At 42.1% G+C, this 12,812-nt stretch overlaps 1 protein-coding gene across 2 annotated transcripts; it reads right to left on the bottom strand.

Moving 5' to 3' along the window:
- Positions 1-29: 29 nt before the first annotated feature.
- LOC137131421 (WD repeat-containing protein 47-like) lies at positions 30-12,417 on the bottom strand. Of its 2 annotated transcripts, none has more exons than XM_067512648.1 (16): positions 12,203-12,417; positions 11,244-11,430; positions 10,927-11,010; positions 10,538-10,622; positions 10,050-10,358; positions 8,442-8,881; positions 7,199-7,295; positions 5,152-5,324; positions 4,820-5,077; positions 4,354-4,429; positions 3,978-4,135; positions 3,671-3,840; positions 3,381-3,551; positions 3,117-3,248; positions 1,918-2,136; positions 30-1,449 (listed from the first exon to the last, which is right to left on the bottom strand). In XM_067512648.1, exons 2-16 carry the CDS (start codon positions 11,399-11,401, stop codon positions 1,307-1,309), a joined length of 2,673 nt encoding a protein of 890 aa, XP_067368749.1. In that variant the 5' UTR covers positions 11,402-11,430; positions 12,203-12,417; the 3' UTR covers positions 30-1,306. The 2 variants fall into 2 exon arrangements, with proteins under 2 accessions (XP_067368749.1, XP_067368750.1); XM_067512649.1 differs by having other exon boundaries at positions 4,354-4,426.
- Positions 12,418-12,812: the final 395 nt, after the last annotated feature.

Genomic DNA, 12,812 nt, shown 5'->3' with positions numbered 1-12,812 from the left:
CACTAAACATGGAAAGATTGAAAGCACATTTATTTTTATCTTTTGTACATTCTTTTTGGCATAACACACACACGAAGCAGAATTATGGCACTTTGTATTTTATTACATTATTACCTACAGCTTCAAAGTATAACATGTGGTTTTAGACAGCTATTACTTTATTATTTCAACACTTTAAAGCCCACTGACCTGTCGGCTGTTCAATTATTACACTTTTGTGTGCACACACATTGTTTAAAACCTCACAAGTGGGTAATGGCATTGAAAAATATGATGCATAATAAGACATGGCAGATAGTCTTTCTCACACCTTTTTTCCTCTCGTCTCCATCCGATTTCTTTGTAGCTGCTCAGTAACAGCAAAGAAAAAATAACACACTTATTTGTAAAATTTAAAAGCATGAAAGGAGGTGTCTTGTCACTCTTTGTGCAGTCTAGCAGCATCAGTACCTCTAAAGTGCATCGTTACCATTGTAATGGCCTGCTAACATTTTCTCTCATTTCTTTGAGCATTGTGTACAGGAGATAGATATAAGCTTTTTTTTTTTTTTTTTAGAACTCACAAATTCGAAAAGTGCTCATTTTAGAAAATATTTAAAGCTCTAATTCCTAAGTTTACTTACAAAACAAATTATATAATTGCAGACAAATGCCAGTGGATCTTCTGCATTACAGCTCCAATGGAATAATTTATACATGATAAGCCATATGGAAAAATACAATAAAACTGCAAGTAAATAAATGTCAATCATCATATCCAAAAATGTCTACAAATGTTACAAAAAGGCACATTATGATATGCATAAATAATGTTAGCTTGCTTCTACAACATAAAGACTCCAGGGCACCGATTCCTATAGAACCAGTTTAAGTAGTCATTTTATTAAAAGATTGATAAGTCATGTGGAACTGTGTATTCTAACTAAACCTATTGTCATTCAGTCTTTATGTTTGCCCTTATAAAAGCCACATAAAAACACACACACTCACTAAAATCCTTCTTTCCTCTTTTTACAGCATTTGCAAAGTGTTCTTACTATTTTCCTTAACTTTAATGACACCATAGGTCCAAAGCCAAACCCACATGAACACTTATTTCTTGAATGCCATGTTTGCTTGCACACCACACACAAACACACACAACCAAGAATGACAGCAATTTTTTTCCCCCACACAATTTCTATACACACACGGAACATACACACAGTTAAACACAGTTTTCAACTTGTAGCTCACATTATGTGTGTCATACTGTGTTCTTGTGATTACTGCTGCTGCTGTTAACCAGTGTTTTTCTCATTGATTCTCAGGAGCCTGGAGCCCAGAGGATGACAGTTCGATCTGCAGAGGAGGAGAGGAAGGTCCGGTCATGGGGATGCCACCTACACTGGATCACTTTGTCCCAGTGTTCTCCTGCCACTGTCTGAGGGAGGGGCTTTGTTAAGTCACCTGGGGTCAGAGGGGGAAAAAAAATTCACAAATTGGTGCAACCAAGCGTAAAAACTGTGCCAAATCAACATGCGGACAATGATCTGCTGTGGCGACCCTGAACTCACGGGATAAGCTGAAAGGACAAAAAAATTAAAATAAATAAATAAAGGTGACCAAACATCCCAGGATGACTGTGTTGAAACACAAAGTATTCCAATAAGCTGATTGCTTAACAAGAAACAGGTTAATGTAAGCTTGGTAAGGAATTAGAAAACCTGATTTTCCTGGGTGGGTAAATGAAAGAAGAGATCAATATATTGAGCAACCTCTTGTCATCAACTGAACCAGAACACAAGATAAGTCGGCGTCTGATTCACTTAGCATTTGAGCACAGCATGCAACTTGTTTTTGTAACCTTTTTAAACTTGATTTTATACTCGGAGATATAATAAATATAATGCACCCATTGTTTACAGTTGCTGCTACCTTGCAGGTCACTGATGATGATTTTGTTGTCATAGGAGCCAGTCAGAAGGTGATGGGCACCAGGTGAGAAGCGCACTGAGCGAATGTCACTGCTGTGGGGGCGGTATGTCTGAACTATGCGTCCTCCTCTGATGTCGTACAACATGCAGGTACTGTCTTCCTGACCAGTGGCCAGCAGACGGCCACTCGGATCCACTGCCACTGAAGCAACAGCACTTCCTGTGTGAGACAATAGGTGTTAGCTAAAAGTTTGCAGTGACTGGGTGCATCCTAAAACCCTCTGACTCATATTTTGTACTTCAAGAATTGAAATTATGAGCTAGTTTGCGTCACTGAGGACCCACTGCCAAACAAGAGATCAGTTTAAGGTGCATGATTTGCATCTCACTATGGAACAAATAATATTTTTTTATTTCAATACTTTTTTTTGGGGGTTTCTAACTTTATTGAAAACAAATGTTTATTGTGGGGGCCTGGGGGCTCAGTGGTACAGCATGGGGCTGGGATTCATAAGGCAGCCGGTTTGAATCCCACATCACCCTGTTGCCCCCACCCAGCCACCCTGGAGCCAGTCCCGAACCCAGATAGAAATGGGAGGGTTGCGGTAGGAAGGGCATCAGTTGTAAAAATACATGCCAAATGAACATGTGGAACATGTTCCCTGTGGTGACCCCTGAAGGGACGAGCCGAAAGCTGTTGATAGAAAGGAATTCAAACGTTGAAAGCATACAGGAAACAGGAGAAAGATGACACGTTTGACATGCAACAAAGGTTCCCAGCCATATTTAAACTTGGGACGCTGGGTTATGTGGCATGTGCCTTAACCATTCGGCTGTTGTGTGTTGTATGTGTGTAATGTCTGGTATTATACATTACACATTATAGCATGTGTCTCAAGAGCCTGATGTGTTTGTTTTAATTGGGGGGCAATTCTTTTGTTATTGTCCATTATTGTGTTTTGAAGAGGAAGTATGCATCTTTACAAAATATTTGCCAAAAAAAAGCTGAAAGTGTTGTAATTTTTTTGGCTGGAATTGTACCCCCCCTGTTACATTCTGCTTAGTAGCTGTAGAGTATTCCAGAAATCTTTATAAAGCATTAGTGCCCCCTTGTGGGGTAGCGGTGGTATCTGATGACCAGTGTGACTCAAGACAATTGCTGCTGAATCAAGGTTCGAGTCTAACGGGAATGTGATTCACCTGAGCCATGGAGACTTGTGCCCACCACCCGGACACAGCTGGGCACCCTCAGATCCCAGAAGCGGACCGTCTTGTCCTGTGAGCCAGAAGCAATCATCCATCCTCCCCATGTGTACAGAGTCAGAATATGACCTGTGCAAAATAATGACATCTTAAAAACATGAAACATTTTTACCCTGTAGTGGAGCCGGTTTGTCATCAGGGCACATTTAAAAACTGATTTCAAACCCCTAGAGGTTTCTCAAGACTGTTACTTTGACACACCAGTGTGCCCACTCAGGGCGTGAAGGCCTTGTCCTCTCTGACAGTCAGTAGTGTAGATGTTGCAGTCGCCTGCCCCAGCACTGATCAAGATGGATCCTCCACTTTCAGGACCCTCCATGAAGGCCAGGTCCCTGATGGTACCATCATGCATGCTGAACTCCAGGTCTGGGCCTGACTCACAAGGGGCAAACGTTTGGAGACACTGAAATTCTGCTCTTAATCCCTGTGCCTTCAACATGTATTTTAATTGATTTGTAGTAAGGTGAAGTGCAGTTAAAATGAAATGGTACCTGTTGCGTTGCAGCTGTCCGGATTGAAAGGCAGGACTTTGACATATTTATCGTTGGAGCCAGTAGCTAGCAGTTGTCCACAGTGGCTCCAGGCTACGCAGTATATGGAGCCCTTGTGGTGTTTGTTCCTCCTGAAACGCACCACTGGCTGCTTGACTGCACTAGAACCACTGAACAAGCCAAAAATAACACAAGAGAGACATATTCAGAACTGATACATAGTGGCAGTGAGGTAACACAAATTTTCCCATGCAATGCCACAACTTAAAGTATGTGTAATTTTTCTTGATGAGCTGCCAGCTGTTACCTGGTGACCAGGGTTTCTGGATAGGCACACACTCTCAGGGTTTTTGAGTTGGAGCCGACAGCATAGAGTGCTCCTGAGGGATGGAAGGCCACTGCACGTACTGCCTGTGTGTCTTCGAGCTGGCTCACTCTGACAAACTGTGTTTTGGACTTCCCTGGCTGTCAAGAGACGATCCGAAAATGTATCCTTAGACATGTGATGATTTGTCATTGCATATTTTTACCTAATCCTTTAATTAAGGTCCAACAACCAGCTTGGTCAGCAAATATTTGAAGATGTACAAGCCTAAGACTGCTAATGTGAAACCGACACTGACACTGACGTGACAAACACTGACTGGGCGCTGTACTACATAGTTTTTGGCAGTTTGCTTCACCTCTCGTGTGTTACGTGTCATAGTGCAGCCAGATTCATCTTGAGCTGTGGGACATGATGCTCTGGTCCTCTCGCTGCTTGTATTCACAAAAACGCATACACAGAAAGATGCACAGATTCATTGTTATTCAGTATCTTCTTTCCTAAAGAGGTAGCACATTCAACATTCTTATGTTGCTCTACCAAAGATGGCTCAGAGTAAAATGAAAAATTTATATTCATGCAAATGCATATAAAATTTGCAAAAATTTTAAATAAAAGTGATTCAGTAGCAATAGAAGGAAACGTTACATTATCTTTGAAATGTGATTCTTTTTGTGTGTAACTCAAACATATCTGACAAAAAAACAAATCCACATCCGTTGGTTGAATTTTGATAATACAAGTCTAACTCTTACTGTATGATGATGATGATGATGATGATGTTTTAGTAATGACTAACAGCCAGACTTCGGACAGGGTCTTACCTCTGACTGCCAGAAACAGGAGACTCGCTAAGGGAAGGCAAACCATGACTCCCCCTCCTTAGGGGGGTGCTGCTGCCCACCCCGCCTGGCTTGTCCCTCTGTGACACTGTATCTGATGTGTGGCAGATGTCGGCAGTCCTGGGGCTAGAGGTGCTGTCATTCCCCGTCAGTCCATTCCACTGCTGGCCCATATGTGTCATCACCTCATCTCCTCTGTGGTCAATGCCCACATTCATCTCTTCCAGCTTCTGAATGGATCTGAACAAAGACAACATCTTGTTTATGTTGCCTTCACTAAACCACTCATATTAAACAATTAATTGTTTCTTCACCTGCTGAGGAAGGTCTCAGTGAGGTTGTGTTGGGCTCCGTCCTGCTGCTTCACCCCTCCCTCCAGCAGCATCTGCTGGTACAGCTGCCTCTGCTGCTGCTTCTGCTCCAGATGTTGCTGCACACGGAGACGCTGTCTGTAATACTCCTGTATGTGCTCTGTGGAGTCACGACGCTGGACATAGACACACATGCACAAAATTAGCCAACATGGAAACAGTCTTAATTGTTCTGCCTCAACAAACCCTGTAACCTGAACGATAGAATATTTATTATCTCAATATTTATAAAGATTAAAGTGGACAAACTCTACTCCAGGAGCCAATAATGACAAAGTCTCAGGGCCTTGTCCTCGATCATCCATCCCATATAAAGTTTTCAAGGACCTTATCCTTTCATATCACACAACACACACACACACACACACACACACACACACACACACACACACACACACACACACACACACACACACCAATCCAATCTTTGCCGTAGATGGGACCTGGGATGCATAAAGATGAGTAATGATGGACAGCAGGCCATCTCAGTTGTGGTCGCACATCCAACCAGATTAGCTGCCTTTAGTGTCCATGACCTCAACTCCCTTCAGTGGGACACAGGCAGCGGGACGACATAGGCAGTGTCCCTTTGACAGTTGTGGTACAGAATTGGAGAAGGATTTATGAGGCAGTGTCAGTACGAAGACAAGGAGGTTCAAGGGTTCACGGGAAATCTATTCTGAATCTCTTAAATCTGGATTAATGACTGTGGAAGGAATACAGACTTCACAAATCTCACTCACTTTGGTGACTAGACAGACAACTCTAGCTATTTCTTTTAACAATCTTTAAAAGCTCATAATTAAAAAAAAAAAATCAATTCATCCCAAGCAACTAAACATGACAGTCCACTCCCAGGGTTTCCCCTAGAAAATTTCTGAAGACACTTTGGCAATAAACGTTTTCCAAAATTCTGTTTATTTATTTCTCATCCAACACATCCATGTAAGGGTCACGTAAAACAGAGTGAGTATTAATAAGATGTATTTATTTCATGCAAATCATTACTCCTGTATGTCTCAATTAAACGGCTGTTTATGCTGATGCCATATACAACCGAATATTCATCAATCCATAACATCCACATAAATTATTTTTGTTAATGCGTGGACTTGGTTTAAGAGCACAAAAACATACAGTCAGACCTAATGTCACTGCTCTGGATTGTTAACATTACGTGCATCTAGTTTCAGGTCTGTCTATCTGACTAAGGGCCACCCACACACACACACACACACACACAGAGAAAAGTGGCTACAGAGGAGCAAACAGAAGAAATGCGCACTTCATTTGTATTCATTTGTGTTCAGTTGTGACCATGTTTCTTTGTGTTTTCGAACGCTCCCTCGCTTTATTCACCCACTATCTCACGCTACCACTACTTTCACTCTCATTGAGCTGGGGAGGACGGGGCAATAAATGGTGCGTTTAAAGACAGCAACGGACAAATCATATAGCTTTTAGTAAGTCAACGACGTCTATCTCCAGTGAATGACCCATTCTCATTTTGTTATGAATAAAAAGGAATAGAGTGGACGTAGGACAGGCAGTGACATTTTGGCACAAATTTGGTCACGGCTCTCGGTTGACGCTAAAAAGAACCGGATCGGTCAAGAACGTAAAGTCACTAGATATAAAAATAAATTTTGATCTGTCATGTAGACATTGTGGGGGTCTTGAAGGAATGGCGACCCGCCTTGCCTGTACTACTGTAGGGGAAAGACTGACTCATCAATATGGGAAATGTTTATTTGGGGTATTTTTTAAATTCACTGAGAAGCCACCTCTCCTTTTCAGGAAAGTCCTGATCATATTCACACCAATATAATATCAACACAACCAGTCTTACCTGCAGCCACTAAGCAGCTGCTCTGGAGCAGCTGGGATTAAAAGCATTGCTCAAGGCTTATTATCTGTCCTTCACGTAAAGCTGGTAGTGTACCAACCATCACCATCACATACAACCAGACACAGTTTATATCCTTATTACCTCATTTGTCTCCGTGTTGCAGGGTGGCCCACCATCTTTTCCAGGTGTCAGGGGTGTGCGTGTGGTGTTGGGACCATCCAGCCCTTGTGGGTGCTTCCTATGTCAATTCACAACAAAGTTTTCATAATTCAAATGAGCAAACCAAAACAATACATAAATATAACTTGAGGTTGGCGGCCTGCTAGCTCAGTGGGTAGAGCAGCAGGATGGGATACAGAAGTCAACAGGGTCAAATCCCAGCCTCCTCACCAGGTGTGTCCCAAGTGAGACAGTACCCCCCCCCTTCCTCCCCTATGTCTATGTGCAATGTGTTTATGTGCTCAATGACAATAAAGGTTAAATATATATCTAGACAATAAATATCTCACCTTGTGCTAGTTGATCACTTTATTTGTACCACCAGGTGGAGCCAGAGAGAGCATGGTTGTGCCCAATGGTTCTGAACAATTGCTCAGCTTACACTAGTTCTTTCTTTTGGTACTTAAGAACCCTCTTTCCACATATGTCTCAGTGTTGGGGCATTTTATGTGAAGTAATGCCTTAAATCAAACTTCACCTATAATGATATGATACATACAGCTTGCCTTACTTCCTGAGGGTTATCACCAAACACACACTGCTTTTACTGTGAGAAAATGTTAAAATATAGAGTAATACCTTTAAGGTTACTTGTTACAGTTAAGGTCTGCAGTGTGTGGTGGAGGAGTTTATTTTCTTGTAACTTTTACTCTGTATGGCCAATACACAGCCGAGCACGTGAATTGATAGAGGGGTGACGTGACTGAGTTCATAAACTAAACTTAAACGCAGGGGCTGCAGCGATTCACACAAAGCTATGGAGCTCTGACTAAAATACTGAAAAGAGGAACCTTTTGCCATTTAACCTGCAGTCTAGATATCAGAGTTTCCATGAGTATTAACATTTTATGGCCAGTATTATGTGCTTTACGCAGCACTGTGGGAAACAGGGCAATATGTCTCTGTTACACAGGGCTAATGGGATTAACAGTGCTACAGAGCATGTCATGCAACAAAAACAACCACTAAATTAAATACCTCAGATTGCAGATTGACATGCTAAGGAAGACAGCTTAGTAAATACTAAACTATATCAACACAACATGCAATGATACCGGCACATAATCATTTAGTAAAACAAGGTACTGTTAAATCCACCGCTCTGGTATACCAAGACCTTATAACAAAAATCGAATCCAAAGTTGGCTCCAGCTTTGATTCTTACCTCTCAGGTGAATCATCCTGCTGATGAACATTGTTTTCCACAAGGCTCCGGCTGAGAGCAGACTTCATGTTCGCCTCCATGCCTCTCTTGTCCTGCGCTGCCAGTCCATGGGACAGGCCATCGAGAGCTGGGTTAAGGGATCTCGACATGTAGGTGTCTGCTGAATGAGGCCTCTCACGGAAGGGTGAAGTATGGCAGGGGGACAGGCGGTTGATTAATGGAGTGAGGAGGTCAGCGTGACCCGCCTTGCTGGGTTTCACCAGCCGGTCCACGTGGATGTTAAGGGTCTTCTGTTGGAAGGCGCATGAGAAGGCACCTGGAGAGAGATTCTGCAGCCATGACAGCAGCGACAAGTCCAGTTCATCACAGCCATTTCCACTGAGCAAATCCACACCGAGCAACACCTCGCCCTCTGTGATTTCCTCACCAGTGGCTTTACTCTGTAAAACAGACAGCCAGCCGAATAAAAGTTGAATGTAGTCACACATGACACCTTATTTTTATTTTAATTAGAACATTTTTTGGGGCTGTACCTTTGGAAAAATTAATTTAGAAACCCCATTAGAATAAGCTATGATTGTATACGATATAAACACAGCATATCAAGGTTAAAAATTTGATTTTTCTTTAAACATACATACTCATTGGTGCCAGCAGTTCCAAAAAGTTAGGACATAGTTATTACTGTGTTGCATCAAATACTCTTTTAACAACACTGAAAATGTTTGGGAACTAAGGAGGCCAGTTCAATTAAATGGGAAAGCAACTCTCTTCTTGCTTGATACTGAATTTGATCTGTTCAGTGCCTACTTTGTTGTAATTTCATCTTCACGAATGAAAAGCAGGCAGGACAATTAAGCACATAGATTGTTTTACTAAGGAGCCATACTGTTGTAATGCATGCAGAATTTATTAATTACCATGCAGAATGGCAGGTGTTGCATCGCCTCAACAGATATCACAGACATACAATTCATCCATGCCGTTTGCATTAATGCTCCCCTATTCCAACCTGGGTGCTGGTTTTACAACTGGGTGCTGATAACAAGTCATATGCTGCCTCTTCTCTTTAGCATGAACTGCAACCATGATTTCCAAAAAGAATGTCAACTGTGACTTTACAGACCACTGGACAGTTCTCCTCTGTCTATATTTAATATGCTTAGGCTCAGAGAAGGTGGTGTTTCTGGATTTAATTTTTAATATAGTTAATTCCTTGCATAGTAGACAGTGGTGAACCTTGCCCAATCCTTACATCTAAAAGACTCAGCTTCTATGGGGGGATTTATACCCATTCATGTGACTGACCTGTGGCCAATTAACCTCAATAGTTATGAGGTTGCTTTTTTAGCATTGCGCAACATTTGCAAAACAAGCATATACTTTCAAAAGGAAAAAAATAATCAGTTTCAACATTTGTTTCATTGTCTTTGTGCTAAATATAAGCAAATATAGGTTTCTAACGATTTGCAAATCATCGTTCTGCTTTTCTTTGCAATTTACAACACATACCAACTTTTCTGGAAAAGGGGTCTGTATATTAGTCATTAGTTAAACAGTGACCGTTGATTTCTTTGTAAACACTTTTATGTTTAGGGGTCATGTTACCTGGCAGAACTCGACACAACACTCATAGAGGATCCCTTTTATGAGCAGCTGGAAGAGGCGGTTCCCACTCGCCCTGAAGCCTGCCTCGCTCAGCTTCCTGTCCGCGGGGATGAACTCAGCAACCATAACGCAAGCTTCTTCAAAACAATGGACACGCGCCGTGCTTGGATTCCAGTCTTTGAACTCTGCGTGGTGAGTGAGGCGGGGTAAGGTGAGGAGAAGACACAGTTTGCTGTAGTCTTCCTTGGATGGGCAGAACTGCTCTAGACTGTGAAGACACTTGACCACCTCCTGCATGGTGAGCTCCAGCTGTAAATGGTTAAAACAAATCAAAGAGGATTCGTCAGTATTGTGAATTTGATTATTCTGAAATACTGGGGTTGTTTGGATGATAGAAAAAAAATGCAACATATCAGACATCATATCCCCCCCACCTTGAACAGTTTCTAATGCAAATTTCATAGAATTTGTTTTAAATATATACATACACTCTGAGGGTCTTCAGCTGCAGACATTGCATTATTTACACAAAGAGCCTCCAGATACTTCTGTTTAAAGATTATGTAGCGAAACCTGAAATCAAAACAGAGGATGAAACAGAGGATGTCAGTTATAGAATTTTGCCTGCCACTTTACATCAAATCATCAATACTTTACTTAGGATTCTTTTTGCAACACATACAAACAAGAAATATAACTGCACTCAAATTAAAACAGTTCTATCTACTTGCATTTGATAACTAACTCAAAAAGGTTCATTTAGGCCTCATGTTCCCCTCAAAACCACCTTGGCATTCCCTCAAAAGCCCATTTAATAAACTCTGTCTCTGCCCCCCCACCCCCATACACACACACACAGACTCATAATTTCTCCTACCGTTTCTTGTCAAACTTGTCCATTCCTTCCAGAGGCTGAATGAATTGCATCACCTCATCCCACTGTCCATCTAGGATGAGCTGCCTATTGAAAGCAAAAGAACACAACTTGTTTCCATTACAGAGGCTCAGTCACAACACAGGCATTTGGTCTGTCAAAAACAATGTGCCATAAACAAACAAAATGGTGGAAACATACACCTGTGAAGACTGAGACACTAAAAATCCAAGATCTTAACCAACACAGCTCTTCCCCTGACAGAAATGAGTGAATCTTAAAGTCTAATGTCTGGAGACTCATCTGTCGTGCTGTCCTACCTGAGGAACAGCATGTCATCAGAGTACAGCCCATTAATGACCCCGCTCTCCTTTTCCAAGGCTAGCATGCTGATATGCAGCTTCCTGGAGTTGAGGAAGTCCAGGATCAGCTTGATCACCTCTGCCTCCTTGATGTTGATGGTCTCCTCTGCTGTCATGATTACAGCTCTGTGGTGGCAGCGTGGAACTGGTTGGAAAACAGAGACAATGAGATGTTTATGCCAGAGTTCAGTTCAAAAGATACTGCATATTTTCATTATTTAGGGCAATGTTACCTACTTTCATCAAGCTACTTTATGTTACAGTCAAAAAAATAAGCTTCAAATCAACCAACAATGAGTTTGTCAGTACCTTGTCTCTATAATAATTTCAAATTTAGGAATCTAAATATTAATATTAACATTCAATTTTTTCCAGGACTGGAGTATCTAATTTGATTTGAGTGAGTTTATAATAGTAAAATTTGACACGTTATCAACTCCATTAACAAATCGATTTTTGATTTTAGATTCAAGGGGCCCTCGTTTGATTGAAACGGTTTTAATTGGTAGTAGTATAAACACTAAGCAGTTACGTTCTTTATTGTCGGCCGAACACTGCAACAATGGGCAGCTACTATGACCAGACATGAGGGGGGTCTCCTTCATTATGCATGATGCACCCGTAAAAGCCCGAGACCAGTGATGCTTCTGGGTGTTTGCAGCCGGTGACACCGCCCTGTTCACACAAACAACATCCAGCTCTGCTCCTGGATGCATCAGCAGGTCTGCGGCCCAAACACCGCAGCCTTCACACCTGCGTATTCGCTCATACACACACACACCTTGTGTACTTAAGCATGACGGCACGAACACACACCCTCACACACGCAACCACACCGAACTGTAAGAGTGTCATTCGTGTCCGCTGTAACAACGTGCACAGCTACGGGGCAACTAAAAGCTAACACGGCACCTCACCTGTCAGCGTGTGGCGACGACAAGCCGCATGAAAGCCACTGTTCGCTGCCTGCTGGGTCCAAATGAAACACTGCTGTCAAGCAAGATGCCACGGCGGCGTATGTGAACGCATGAATCCCTGTCTACGTTTCCAGTTTCACCTTATTTCTTGCGTCCAGCTTGCGGTTGCCATGCGAACGCGGCCGCAAAGCGCCAATCAACTTTAGCGACGACGCTCTGTGGCCACGCCCACTGCGCGCCAGCCAAACTTTCAGCTGGACAGGAGAGTAAAAGCGCGTTATTTCTAAGGCTTGTGATGGTTATATACGTAACCATTTAAACATACATTAAAACAAGGAATAAAAAGTGGATTACTAAATGTAGTGGTACCATTGTTGTCTCAAGACACAGTCATTGTTTCTAAAAAAAATGAGCCCCCCCCCTTATTTTTGGGGGTAGGTTTGATTCAAGCATGTGCTCATGGACGTTTTAGTGTGTGTTTTTGGTCAGTTTATGTCTGGAGGTTTCTGTCTGGGTTTTGGACAATTTGTGTTGTTTAATTTTTATACTCATTAATTTTGAGTCATCTTTCATTATTGTACATGTCTTGTGGTTGTTAACTGAGCTCAGT

Source organism: Channa argus, chromosome 8 (genome assembly GCF_033026475.1).
Source record: "Channa argus isolate prfri chromosome 8, Channa argus male v1.0, whole genome shotgun sequence".
Taxonomy (NCBI): Eukaryota; Metazoa; Chordata; class Actinopteri; order Anabantiformes; family Channidae; genus Channa; species Channa argus.
Note: the sequence above shows the minus strand (reverse complement) of the source record. Positions and strands in the feature narration are given on the sequence as shown.

What these genes read in the sequence shown, in the direction of transcription:
- LOC137131421 (XM_067512648.1), bottom strand. Translation starts at nt 11,401, where the DNA reads ATGACAGCAGAGGAGACCATCAACATCAAGGAGGCAGAGGTGATCAAG. An exon ending in GATGACATGCTGTTCCTCAG is followed by an intron (nt 11,011 to 11,243) that starts GTAGGACAGCAC and finishes TGCTTTCAATAG; the next exon opens with GCAGCTCATCCTAGATGGAC. An exon ending in GACAAGTTTGACAAGAAACG is followed by an intron (nt 10,623 to 10,926) that starts GTAGGAGAAATT and finishes TTTTGATTTCAG; the next exon opens with GTTTCGCTACATAATCTTTA.